Genomic DNA, 13,867 nt, shown 5'->3' on the forward strand with positions numbered 1-13,867 from the left:
CTCTGGGCACAGGAGGCCCAGCTTAACAGAACCATTTCTACATCTGAAAAGTATCTGTGACATGGAAAACAGGGAGGCATAAAAGTGCTTTTGGAAGTTTTAAAATGCCTACATGTGATACTGTAAATAAAAGGCTTTACTGCTCTGGCTCTGAGATACTTGTCAACTGCACCAATGTTCAGCAACATCTTTGAGAAAGAGAAAAAAGGGTTAAAGAAGGAGTGGAGGCAGTGTAGCTCAGCACAAGCTTCTAGTACTGGACTGAAGGAATGTCTCTTGGGATGGAAAGCTCTCGCTACTGCAGAGATTTCTCAGAACAGAAAACTGAGCTTAATATCTCTCGCAGTCCTGCCCCCACAGACCAGTAATGAAAAGGGAATCTGTAACTTGGAATTCTGCTGGGGAGGATCATTTTCTCTGTGCTGGCTTTTTATGCTCCAGTGAGTTTACGTGCTGCAGGGTAAAATGTTTTCTGTCTTAGAAACAGGACACCGCTTCCTGTTCATCCATGTGAGCCTTTAGCTTTCACCTCTCCTCCCACAAACTTCTGGCAGGCATATCATAAACAGTTGTTTGCTTTCGTGGGCTGGTGGCATGAAAATGAATTAGGGACCTATTTAATTTGAGATGTCTGAGAATTCAGGGTGAAATAATTGTATAGCCAGGCTCTTTTCCTTTCTTGCCTTCTTTTATCATTATCATGTGCTTTCTCCTCTCTTTTCAGGTACTAGAATTTGATATCTAGTCAGATACATTCCTCTCCAGCAAGCCCACATTTGCCTCCCTCTTTGTTGGCAGTATGAGCTTCAGCTTCTCAGAAACCATGAGCTCAGAGCTGTCTAATAAAGCTGCCGTGGTTTTGTGCATGCCACTGTATGGCTAGAAACTTCACTGGCTTTAACGTATTTCCTGAGGATATATATATATTTTACTTACTTGTTTACACCCTCTGACTGGACAGGACACAAGGAACTGGAGTGTGCTGGAGGAGCTGCACTGTGAATGCACTTCATACCTCTGAGAATCTGCCTTTAAAAACTGCAGGATTCATATTCTTTCATTTGTCCTTTCTCTGTGTGTCTAACAAAATACAACCTTAGCTGACTTTCTGTTGACTGTTCCCAATCTGCTTTCTTCTTCTAATGCAGGTGAAGGATTTTAGGAATTTCCTTGGGAATATCCTCTTTCTTCCTAACTTGGAGTCTTACACTTATTTTTCACTTTTGCTACCTTTGCCAGGTCTATCTAGATCCTTCATCTCTAAGATCAGGCAGAATATCAATTTGGGTACACTAGGAAGATTCATCTGCTACATCCATTGAAAAGAAATCATTGTTTCAAAAGAAGTCTGCTCAAGCCAAGAAAATGTACTTCCAGTTTTCCAGGTATTTTCTGATGTTAAAGTCAGATGGCCAGGATTTGCATTTAGGCACTGTTGCCAGAGCCTATACATATTTCTACTTTAGCAGAATTTTAAGATGAAGTTTAGCATTTAATCATTACAATGAATAAACCAGAGCTTCCACATGAAAAAACATTTCAGGGGAGAAACTTCTGAAAGAGAACTTCAGGATTTAGCTGAAGTTTTTAAGGAACTGGAAATGAAAAGCAAGTTCATGTAAATGAAAGTTACGGCAGAATTAAATTCACGTTTGTGTATATATGAAAAAAGTCTGGAAAACACCTCAGGAATGCAATAGAAAATTGGAACAGCCATGGAGAGGGGGTAATAACATTCAGGCTAATTTTGGTCTTCCCTGCACCCAGTCAATGCTGAGTGACAGAAGAGCATCTCTGTGGGGAACAGGAAGCCAATTGCACTAAATGGATGACTTCCAAATGGGCATTTTGTAGTAGGTCTATATTTTATCTTCAGGTTTAATTCTTCATACTCTGTGTGACAGAAGAGAATTGTAGCTTTCTATAGCAGGGCAAAAAAAACACTTAGTACATTGTATTTTCTTTTTCTAGCTCATAATTCAGGCAATGAAATTGTATCTTTACATAATCTTTCATTTTATACCCAGGACCAAGTTCTGGTCTCTACTGCAAAAGAACAGTCTTGCTTGTGCTGCAATTAGTTTTGAGTTCTTCAATCACACACTGAAATCTGAGAGCATCTTTGCCACATTCTGTCCCTTATGACAGTTCCTTCAATAAAACATTGGCTACATCCATTCTTTCTTTGAGTTGGTTGCAAGAAAATCCAGGCAGCAGATAAGCAGGATTTGAAGCTGGTTTTCTTCCTGAGGTTGAAGCTTTGTGGGCAGTGGGAATACCTATAGTGCTTAACATTGTACAGTATAGAGATAATCGGGTGAGGTGCAAGCAGCGTGTTTGCTTCTCAGCAGGATGTGGGAGCTCCACAGCTTGGCTACCTCCCTTGCCTGATTTCAAATGAACATCTGCCAATGTCAAATAGAACAGATGTGACCTGTGTCCTTCAACAGCAGTGACTCTGTGCAAAAGTTGGGACTCCTGGATTCTATTGCTGGATTCATGATCCACATAAAGAATGTACTAGGAAGGTCACTTTGCTTCTCAGTGGTTGGATTTTGACTTCTCTTTGTCATGTCTGTCAAGTACCTCTAAGATTACTGATCCCTACTTTGGCTCAGTATTGATAGTAAAGCCTCCTCATCAGGTATGGAACAGCTGGTTGTGAAAACAAGTTGAATTTGTCTCTTGTGCTTTCTTCTGTATGCAGAAAACCTGCTGGTTCTTACTGTTGCCACCAAGCAGACTGAGGGCTTCCAGCGCTTCAGAAGATCAGCCCAATTCTTCAACTACAAAATCCAGGTGATGGCATCAGCCTCCATGGTGCTTGGGCAGAGGGAATTTTGAAGTGTGGAATAAGACTTGGCCACAAAGTGATTAAATAGAAGCCACAAAATACTGTGACTGGGGCATTTCTGCCCAGTCCTTTATTCTGTCATGAGTGAGATCTGTAACTCCTGCTCGAGGGAGCCCCATGGCACTTTTCCATTGCAGTGCCAAAACACACAGTACAGTTTGTGCTCCTGTCCCTGTTGCTGAGAGCAGTTTGTTACTGTGCTACACGTTACTCTGTCCATCCCAGAGAATGGTTCAAAGGCTAGTGAATATACCTAGTTCATCTGTCCTGATTCTGGAAGGTTTTTTGTTGGGATCTGCACTGGGAGTTATCAGGATTAGTAAGGTTGTGGGTTCTGGTCCTTTCCTGTGAGTCTTGCTGGGAAAATGACCTGTTCAGTTAAGACCTTCTGTTTGTTATTCTTCAGGTGCTGGGGCTGGATGAGGAGTGGAAGGGTGGAGATGACAAGAAGCCAGCAGGAGGAGGGCAGAAGGTCCGTCTCTTGAAATCAGCTTTGAAGCAGTATGTGGATAAGGAAGACTTGATCATCCTTTTCATAGACAGGTAATGGGTTGGAAAGTATTTGCCATGAACTGAATCATAAGGCTGTTGGGACAGGTTCTTACTAAGAAGAAATTCACTGTGAAGTAGATTGCTTTTGGAAGGTGCGCCCAGACCTCTGGGGTTTTTTACCCGAGTTCTCTGCAGTTGCCTGAGTGTTGCTCAGAGCTGTATCCGTGGCAGCTGGGAAGGTCTGATCAGAATAGGCTGTTTCCAACTCTGGCATAGAGTTGATAGCATTATACCTGTTTCTGCCACGGTGGAACTTGGCTGCCTTTGTCTGCAGAGAAAGAACAGACAATTTCTGTGAATCCAGGCAGGCCTTTCTTACCAGAACTATTTGTTTTATAAGGTAAGGCAGGCTGCAGCACAATCCTGGGAGCCAAGAGTTAGTCTGCCAGAGAGATGTGAAGAGGGAAAAGGACAGTTTGGAGTCTCAGTGTCTTTTCATAGGCACAGCAACAGGCAGGGCTAGGATCTGTGTATCTGTTTCTAGCTCCCATGGCAGGGAGGTATCTTTTTTGCAGCTCTGAGCATCTACGTGTGTTTAGAGAAGTTGGGATGATTAATCTCTGGAATGAGTAACTTCTTTACTCAGCAAAATGAGTTTGAAGTATACGAATTGTCTTGCAGAAAATGCAAGTCTCATTCTGGGAGCATTGCCTGGGAATTAGTCAGTTCCAACCAGTACTGAAGAGACAGCAGCTGGACTGCAGCATCCAGTGACTGGTGTCCAGCATTGGTTCCTCCTGAAGATTTGCAGGGCAGCTCAGTGGAGAGTGGCTGGATACCAGGAGATGTAAAAAAAACCTGTGGGTTTCTTTAATCTAGGAAGAAATGGCAGAGCAATTCTTCTTCCAATAAGTTGTTACAAACAGTGAAGGCACCAGGGCTTCACAGTTCCAAATGGGGGAAAGGCAAGAAGAGATCAATATGTTTTGCAGCTTGGAAGATTTGTTTTTATCATCAGTGAAAACTTTGTGAAAATAAGAGTGGGCATAAGTTGCCCCAAGCCAGTTCGGGATCTTCTGCAGTGGAAAGTATCTTCTTCCACTCTATGAATAAAATTGCACTTTAATTAGCTATAATTATGAGAAAAAAATTTAACACTGTGAAGCGGAATTAAAGTGAAGGGATTCCTAAAGAATTAGCTGTTCCTAGAAACTTGTCACACTGACGTGTTTTTCTGACTCCATTCCTTTCTGTCCCTTTCTTGTCTGTCTTTAGCTATGATGTACTCTTTGCTTCGGGCCCCACAGAACTGCTGAAGAAGTTCAAACAAGCCAAGAGCAAGGTGGTCTTCTCAGCAGAGAACTACATCTATCCTGACAGAAAGCTGGAAGCCAAGTACCCTCAGGTGCGAGATGGAAAGCGCTTCCTGGGTTCCGGAGGTAAGACACAGAACATTCCTTCAGTTGAGAACCCCTCTCAGCTTCTTATTCCTTTTAGAAGTTGCAAGGGACCAGGTGTGGAAAACATCTGTGTAGAAGATGGTACAAACTGAAGCCCTGTGCATATCTGGCCGTAATGGAAAGACTAACAATGCTCTTGTCTTTTACCTACAAAAGGGACATAGTTATGAATTGCCCACAGAGGATAGGAACCTGCTCCCTATCCCTTTTCAGTGAGATGTGTCATTCAGGGTGGGGGTATCTGAGCTTTGCTGATGCTGAAGATGGCAGGTTTGATCCTGTCTGTGTAGGGCAGCGCAGGCTGTACCTGACCCTGTCTGTGTAGGTAAGCGCAGTCTGTACATGCCTTTGCTGAAAGTTCATGTATCTCAGCAACAACACTGAGCGGAGTGAGACTTTGTTTGAAAGAGGTGAGAAGAGTGTGTGAAAGGCTGTGTATACAGGAGTACTTCCTTTTTTAAGTTGTATGGGTTGAAGCATTTCTTCCTACTTATTCCCACAGGCTTCATAGGTTATGCTCCAAACCTGAAGAAACTTGTGGAGGAGTGGAAAGGACAGGATGATGACAGTGACCAGCTCTTCTATACAAATATCTTCTTGGATCCAGAAAAAAGAGTAGGTGTGGCTAGATTTTGGGATGAGGAGGAGTTATCTGAGTGTTGCTGTTAATCCTCTATACAGTATCCCTGTTGACAGTAAAAGAAGTAAATCACGTATATATTGACTCTTAATTACTGCTCTGGCATCCTTACATGGAAAAGGCCAGTAGTGTGTCTAGTTACTTATTTCCCTTCTGAAGACTTGCATTCTAGGCACTACCCCCTTGTTCTGTTAGTAGAGGTTTTATCTGTAGACTTAAAATGTGACTGTGATGGTAGATGTCTTAAAACATGTTTTACTGGAAACTCATGCCAGTATCTGTATGTGCTGATGTTTAAAGCTATAGAGTGTGACAGAACTAACCAGCCTCCTCCCAGGGGATGTGAAACCCGGACTTGTCCCCTGCAGAGCATAGTGCTGACTTAGATATATCCAACCTAGCACTAGAGCAGCTTTTAGGTAAAGAGTCAGATGAGGCCTGAGTAGATTTGAGGTGATGAAAGGACAAAGGTTCACAGCCTTTTAGCGACTGTTGATCCACAGGATGGGGACTGTGGATGTCACAGTGGGTAGTCCTGCTGGAACAGAGAGTCTGCACTGCCTTCAGCAAACACCTCCAGATCCTGGCCAGCAGAATCTACGTCAGCCTATGTAGCATGCCATGTAACCTCATCCAGAAGCCTGGGATGGACCCTGAAAGCAGCATTGCCATTCAGCACTGCATGCTGCACTGGCCAAATCATCCAGCTCACAGGGTGATTCTGCTTCTGTTGTCCCTGCCCAGTTCTGCATGACGCAGCACAGTCTGTCCCTGAGGGACACCACAAATGCGTGAGAAGTCAAACTGTAACAGTAAAGTCAGGAGGAAACATTAAAAATAGGAAACTGCTTTCAGGCTGATCAGGGAAGGAGCTGCACTTTCTTACCAGCAGAACTGGTAAAAAAATTCAGAACAGCTGCACTTTTCTACTTCCCCTAATCTGAATATGGCCCCGTGATATTTTAACATGGCCAGTTCCTTTGATGTTCTCATCTGCAGTACTGGCCCTGTGCCACATAAAGGCTGAGTAATTCCATGGACTTGGCATTCAGACAGCAGATGTTAGCACCCTGCTGTCCTTCCCAGTAATCAGTCTTAACAGATGCCTGGAGGGACACTGAACTCTGCTAAGTCAGAGCTGAATTTTAGTCTGACAGAAATCCAGTCAGAGTATGACTTGCAGCAATGGGTAAAAACAAAGTTTGCACAACACTGGCCTTGTGTCCTTACTGTGTTCTGGTTTGACATCAGTACGTGGGGCAACACTTGGGATAACACTTGCCCTCTGGATATATGGTGAGAAATTGTCTTCACAGCAGATGGCTTTGCTATCTTGGCATTCCTGCACGTTACTGGTGGGGTTTATATGACTGTCCTGCAAGTATACTTCGTTAGTATGCTGCGTGTTATAATTGACACATGCACAGCAGCCTTAAAATGTTTGTTTGCGTGGGTTTGCCTGATACATTTAAATTGTTTTAGAAGATGGCAAATTGTCCCAGATTGAAGTGAGAATGAGGGTTAGCCGGGAGTGTTTTAGGCTTCAGAGCTTGGAGTATGGAAGTGTTTATAGGAATGCAATATATCTTTGCTCAGCATAGGGTCTCTTGCATGTAAAGAATGGGTGCCCACTTGTGTTCTAATTCAGGTTATTTATCTCATTCTTCTAAAGGAAAGTATCAACATCAGTCTAGACCAAAGAAGTCGGATCTTCCAAAACTTAAATGGAGCGTTAGGTGAGATGGAAGAAGGAATCTTGTTTCTCCTCGGAATGCAACTGCATGTTGACACCAGAAATGAAGTTGTGGCTGAAGGGATTAAATTTCAGGAATTCCTGTCCCTGTGGAACAAGCTTCAGTAAAAAGCCTCTGCCAGAATTCTGGGATTTATTTGCAATTCCGCTGTGACCAACTAGGTTCTCAGTGCAGTTCCCTCTTGGCTTGGGGGAATGCAGGTCAGGTTTTCCATCTTACACCTCCCTACCATTTTGATCTCCGAGCATGTCAGATTGCATTAGCTTTGGGGATTGAAACTGGGACGGATTTTCAGTGCAAGTGATAACACACAACCCTGCCTGGGGCTTGCCTGTCTTTCCACTTCAGAACTGTGTCTGGAATGCCATAGAAAATGAGACGCAGGCAGATACTGCCTGTGAGCACTTGCTGACCTGACCTACTGATTAATTCATTTTGCTAGTCCTGGCAAAAGTGATTCACTTACTCTCCTGCCATTGCTGCCTACTGTTTTCAGTTCTTAGTCTTGCACCATTCCACCTTTATTCCAGTCAGGTAACAAATTATAATGGCACAGTAGTTTTTAGCTCCTGTATTCAGGTACAGACTGGAGCTTGGGTCTGTACTAGTCTGTTTTCCAAAGGATTTTGTGTGGTTGTGTTGGGAAGATGTCTTGGATGACGTCTGCTGGGAGGGTGGACTTCTGTCAGGGGTGATAAAGAGACAACACGTGCTCAGAATGCTTAGGTGGGATGGGCCTGAGTCCTCCCTGGCCATCAGTAGCTGTTCCTCACTGTAGGGTTTGTAAACGCCCATTTTGAAAGACTGTTTCAGTGTGGTTTTTGCTAACTCCCAGTATAAGGTGTATGTGTCAGCCCAGCAAGTTGGATTCTTGTCCAACTTCCCAGCCATCCTCCTGTTACTTCACAGGATCATTCTGAACATTTTTTCTCCTTTCTGGGTATGGTCTGTAGCCCTTAAACCACTTGTGTGTGGTTATAAATGTCCATACTTTCTTCTTGCAGCAGGCGTTCAGTAGAACCAAGGCACTGTGCTGCCAATTACCACTAAAAGCCCTCCTTTGGTAACATGATGGCAATGTTCTTTCTAGATGAGGTGGTTCTGAAGTTTGAAAACTCGCGAGTGAGAGCAAGAAACTTGTTATATGACACTCTGCCTGTGATGATTCATGGAAATGGACCCACCAAGGTAAGTGGGTGTCCTGAGAGAAAGATTTGGTATATATTTGTTGCAAAGCAACCCTTTAGGCTCGAGTGTATCAAGTCACTGTCTTCCCACATACCAACTTTCCCTCTATGCATTTATGTTTGAAAAACAAGTGGTCCAGGTCTGTATCACAAGATGGGTCTGGTTCAAAGGTTAGTGTGTAACTGGACCCTCAGGCTGTCATGTTTTTCAGGTTCTTTAGTCCAAGAAAAGGGTAAATGAGGTTCTGATGAGATATGATCTTACGTAATAGGTGGATGCAAAGAAGCTTCCCTGCCCTATAATGTGTAACATGGTAAATTGCCTTTTGCAGCTGCAGCTGAACTACCTGGGAAACTACATACCTCAAATATGGACATTTGAGACTGGCTGCACTGTGTGTGATGAAGGTCTGCGAAGCCTCACGGGGTTTAAGGTAAGGCTGATGCCTATTCAAAGCTCTCAAGTCTTACAATTACCATGGGATCTCCTGTGTCTGATGTGATACATGAGCCACCACTTCTCTCTTTTCACTCAATGTAGGATGAGGCATTGCCAATGATTCTCATTGGCATTTTCATCGAGCAGCCCACCCCATTCCTTTCCCAGTTTTTCCTGCGGCTTCGTAACCTTCATTACCCAAAGCAACGAATCCAGCTCTTCATTCACAACCATGTAAGTTAAGTTGGCTTGTGATAGTCTTAGCAAATGTGGGGAAAATGTATTCCTGTACTCTAGGCAGCTTTGCAGCTTTTGACTAGACTTCCAGGCTCTGTTATCCCAGTACTTAATCTGCAGTGGCACCTGTAAGATAGCTCCATCCAGCTGTAAAGACGTGGAAGTGGGAAGAGCTGTTGCTAGTCTGCTTTGGCGTTTTTGAGAACAGGAGCCTGAGCAGCCTTGGATGAGCCCATCTTTTTCCTTATTTTTCTTTTGGCATAGGAACAACATCACTTGATGCAGGTGGACTCTTTTGTTAAAAAGCATGGCAAAGAATATCTCGCTGTCAAAGTGATTGGGCCAGATGATGAGGTGGAGAACGCTGAGGCACGTAACTTGGGCATGTAAGTGAAGGGGCCATACGTGATGGCTGGCAGAGTCAGCCTGTGTTCACACTGGGGCAGTCTGTTTTATCTGAGGATCATCACTGTCAAGTGGATGCTTCTTTTCTTTCAGTTGCTCCTTTTTTTTCCAATTTTCTTGACATTAACTCCTCATGCCCATTATGACTCTTCTTGTGCTTTGTCTGTAGGGATTTGTGCAGAAAGGATCCTGACTGTGACTATTACTTTAGCCTGGATGCTGAGATAGTTCTGAAGAACACAGAGACTCTAAGGATCCTGATTGAGCAGAACAAGTGAGTTCTTTGGTCTGAGCAATCCTTACTGGTCATCTTTAACATGAGGAATACAGTGAGCTCTTTCATCACTGAGATATGTAAAGCACTAGGAGAACTGTGTCAGAATATTAGACAAAACCTCTTATTTAGTCTTTTTTTACAGTAGTTGTAATGCCTGGATTTTAGGCAGTGGATGTAAATAATCTCTAGTTTTGTCTTTATATAGGAGGTAGAACAAATCAGATTCTTGAAAACCGGCTGCAGAGCACAGTTAGATAGGAGATTGTGGCAGTATTTGCCCTTTTTTAGCTGGGATTCTATTCCAACAGAATTAACAGAAGCAGCAGCTCTGTAAGTGTGGGAGACTAACTCTTACAGTCCTGTGGATTGTAAATTTTTCCCTTTTCTTCCTGTGGTAACATCCTGTCCTGCAATTCCTTTTCCTTTTGTGCTCACAGGCTGGTGATTGCCCCACTGGTAAGCCGTCGTGAGAAGCTGTGGTCAAATTTCTGGGGAGCACTGAGCCCTGATGGTTATTATGCCCGCTCAGAAGATTATGTGGATATTGTTCAAAGGCGAAGAGTGTGAGTATGCAAAGAGAGCTTCTTTACTTCTTTACATCTAATTCCTCAGATGTAAAACATTTCTATATTTGAAGAATTTACATTGCTGCAGCACATTCTCATCAAACCAGCTAATGTCAAAGAACCAGAGAGCACAGATGTCTTTGTGTATAGGAAAGGAAAAGAAGTCTCTACTCCCATTTGGAACCTGCTCTCTTCTCCTCTGAGTAGAGATGATAATGTACTTTAGACAGATTTTCTTGTGATCAGAGTGAGGGTTTGAGTTCTGACTCGGCTGAAATCACTTTGTCTTGCTTATGTCAGTTGTAGTTAGTGTGATCCTTGTCAGATACTCTTCATAAAATATCATATGATCCTTGATTGGTATATTCACAGAACACAATTGTTGGCTCATTCATATTTTTGAGGGGCCATGTCTTTATTTTCTAGGCTATTATATGTGTGATAAATGCTGGAAATCAGCTTATGCACTTTTGGCTGCTTCACTTTTTTAAATCACTGGAAAAAAGTATGTTGATCTCTCTGGGAAGAGTTTCAAGCCATTAATTATGTCCCAGCAAAACCACACAATGTCAATTAATTGCTTTCACAGTGGACTAACATTTGTGCAGCTTAAAAGCTCTGGGCAATCTAAGTGATTTTTCCTGGAATGACAATCCCTATTGGTATGGTTTCTCCCTACTGTTCTGAGTTGGCCCATTTAGGCAAGCCTGGCTGACACTGCAGTGCTGCCTGCCATCCTGTCCAGTCCAGCAGCTTCTGTCTTAGTAGTATTTCAAGTCTGGCTCTTCTATCTATGTGTTTCAGTGGGCTTTGGAACGTTCCCTACATCAGCAGCGTTTACCTGGTTAAAGCTAAGGTTCTGCGGTCGGAGCTTGACCAGGGAGATCTCTTCCACAGTGGCAAGCTGGATACTGACATGGCTTTCTGCCACAATGTTCGGAATCAGGTCAGTTGAGGAGAGAGAGGCTGCCAGGAGAGAACTGCATGCCAGAGTGGAGGTGACAGGATTAAGGAGTTTCAAGGCATTCAGCTCTGTGGGGCATGGGACAGGATGAACTGGCACTATTCAATACACTTCAGGCTTGGAACGTGTGGGATTTCTGTCTTGCTGTGAAACTACACAGAGCCAGGGACAACTAAATATGGATAACGGTTTTGTTCTTGGGCCTGTTGAGGGCTGTTCTAAATAAGTTTGACAGGGTAAGAAGGAAGAACCTAATCTCACAGCAGCTGCTCTGCACTGCTTCCAAGCCTGCCTGACAAGAGGCACAGGATTACTGTCTATAACCTTTCAAAGTTCCTCATGTTGAAGGCCCATAGGAGAAAGAGTGGGTAAATTGACAGCTTGGGCAGAGCCATCAGCATTGGAGAACTGTCTAGTGCTTATATTTCACAGTGGCTCACAGAAATGTGAGGTCTTGATTCTTTCCCTCTATCCTGCAGGGAGTCTTCATGTACCTGACAAATCGGCATCAGTTTGGACACATACTGTCCCTGGAGAATTACCAGACAACTCACCTCCACAATGACCTTTGGCAAATATTCAGCAATCCTGAGGTGAGAGAACCTGAACGCTCAGCTTAGCATGGTTTAGCAATGTGGCATGTGAAGATTTCATGACCAGCTTCACCAAGGAAGGTCCAGGCTTTGTAATAATGTCTCTCAGGTGGGACGAGAAGAATAGTGACAGAATTTAAAGAGAGAGTGTTTGTGTGATTCATAATGTCTGGATTTTCAAAGCCTATGAAATAACTGCTGCATTGAGTGCCTGGCCTTTCGTTGCCTCTTTAACCATGCCCCACAGAAATGACTGGTTTGCTTATCTTTTAACTGCAGGACTGGAGGGAAAAGTACATCCATGAAAACTACACAGCGGCTCTGAAAGGGAAATTGGTAGAAATGGTAAGAAAACATCACTCATCCATCAGAATGGGAGATTATCATCAGGACAATGCTGAAAACATTTGTGAGAATGACAGTCATCACTGCTGTCATACTCGGGAATAACAGTTCAGCACAACCTCATAGTCTTTCAAATCCAGAGGAAACATGATTTTGAAAGTATTTTTAGAGCCAAATCATTCTTCTAGAAGTTCATCTCCAGCTGTCTTAAGTGGAAGTGGGGCAACATACATCAGAAGACAAATTTCTATCCTCAATATTTTACTTTCCACTTAAACTGACTCAATCTGCAGTCGATTTAGTCTTACTCCTTTTACCTCAAGCACCTGTCCTTGTTTCTGCTGTTCTCACCTGTCTACTTTGTGCAGCCCTGCCCAGATGTTTACTGGTTCCCCATATTCACTGACATTGCCTGTGATGAGCTGGTGGAAGAAATGGAACATTATGGTCAGTGGTCCACAGGTGACAACACGGTAAGAAGAAGCGGGAGCTTTTTGATATCTGGGTCACACCATCATTCATATGTATTGGGTGGCAGCAGTGCCTCCTGTAGGAAAGCCTTGGGCCTCACAGTTAAACCAGGAAACTGGAGGTAATACAATTTTGTTCCTGATTTGACTCTGATTTTGCCCCTGTACTTAAATGTGAATTAATTTTCCTGAGTCCTCTTTAGCATCCTCTGAAGCTACAGTGTTTAGCCCTTCTGATGGTAATATTTTTTACCTTAGATTGTAATTATTGCTTGAAATGAGTTGTCCATCCTGGAAATTCTGATCAATAAACACTTAACTTGTAGTTACCAGCAACAAGTGCTTTTCACCCCTGAAGTCCAAGGTCCCCATCCTTATGGGTATTTTCATGATTCTATTTCAGGACAGCAGAATACAAGGAGGATATGAGAATGTCCCAACTATTGACATACACATGAACCAAATTGGCTTTGAAAGAGAATGGTATAAGTTTCTTCTGGACTATATTGCACCCATCACAGAGAAACTGTACCCAGGATACTATACCAAGGTACGTGTGCCTTAGCATCAAAACTCATGCTCAGATCAGCCCCTCCTCCAGTTGCAACTTTGAAAGGACTGCTGGAATCCTCTAGCAGTTTGCATATTGTTTCCCAGTTGACCCTGAGTATGATGTAAGTATATGCATCAGGACATACATGATTTCCTAATGACATTCTCCTCCCTTATTGTTACCTTTCTCTGTTAGCAGCAGGATGCAGTTTATCACACCCTGCTCTGCAGTTCAGTAGCCATGGACTGTTATAGCCCTGTAACTGATGTGCACTTTGTTCTTCTCTCCTGCAGACTCAGTTTGAGCTGGCCTTTGTTGTTCGCTACAAACCTGACGAGCAGCCCTCTTTAGTGCCCCACCATGATGCTTCCACCTTTACCATTAACATTGCTTTGAACAAAGTTGGGATAGACTATGAGGTAAGTGTGTGCCAGTGTGTCAAGAATGCAATACAGCTTCCAGGCGGCTGGAAACCCTTTTCTTATCCACATCTGGCTGCTTCACACTAAGGATACCAAGTAATAACTGTCTAGGGTAGAAAGATTTTTGAATGCATCAGAACACAGAAGACTCTCCAAGTACCTTCACAGATTTTCTGAAGGTTTCCAAGGAGGAGGCAGAGACTCTTTCC

At 43.3% G+C, this 13,867-nt stretch overlaps 1 protein-coding gene across 1 annotated transcript in view; it reads left to right on the top strand.

Moving 5' to 3' along the window:
* Positions 1–2,707: 2,707 nt before the first annotated feature.
* PLOD1 (procollagen-lysine, 2-oxoglutarate 5-dioxygenase 1) overlaps positions 2,708–13,867 on the top strand; it is a gene marked incomplete at its 5' end in the record, with an annotated part of 12,015 nt that continues 855 nt past the window's right edge. Inside the window, 17 exons of the mRNA XM_010016665.1 lie at positions 2,708–2,799; positions 3,261–3,397; positions 4,622–4,785; positions 5,309–5,421; positions 7,119–7,182; positions 8,291–8,388; positions 8,720–8,821; positions 8,929–9,060; positions 9,328–9,449; positions 9,638–9,742; positions 10,183–10,308; positions 11,116–11,257; positions 11,755–11,868; positions 12,148–12,213; positions 12,582–12,686; positions 13,087–13,233; positions 13,530–13,655. Coding sequence (XP_010014967.1) covers positions 2,708–2,799; positions 3,261–3,397; positions 4,622–4,785; positions 5,309–5,421; positions 7,119–7,182; positions 8,291–8,388; positions 8,720–8,821; positions 8,929–9,060; positions 9,328–9,449; positions 9,638–9,742; positions 10,183–10,308; positions 11,116–11,257; positions 11,755–11,868; positions 12,148–12,213; positions 12,582–12,686; positions 13,087–13,233; positions 13,530–13,655 — 1,955 coding nt within the window. The remainder of the gene's footprint in view (positions 2,800–3,260; positions 3,398–4,621; positions 4,786–5,308; positions 5,422–7,118; positions 7,183–8,290; positions 8,389–8,719; positions 8,822–8,928; positions 9,061–9,327; positions 9,450–9,637; positions 9,743–10,182; positions 10,309–11,115; positions 11,258–11,754; positions 11,869–12,147; positions 12,214–12,581; positions 12,687–13,086; positions 13,234–13,529; positions 13,656–13,867) is intronic.

This window comes from Nestor notabilis, unplaced genomic scaffold (assembly GCF_000696875.1).
Source record: "Nestor notabilis isolate BGI_N333 unplaced genomic scaffold, ASM69687v1 scaffold36046, whole genome shotgun sequence".
Taxonomy (NCBI): Eukaryota; Metazoa; Chordata; class Aves; order Psittaciformes; family Psittacidae; genus Nestor; species Nestor notabilis.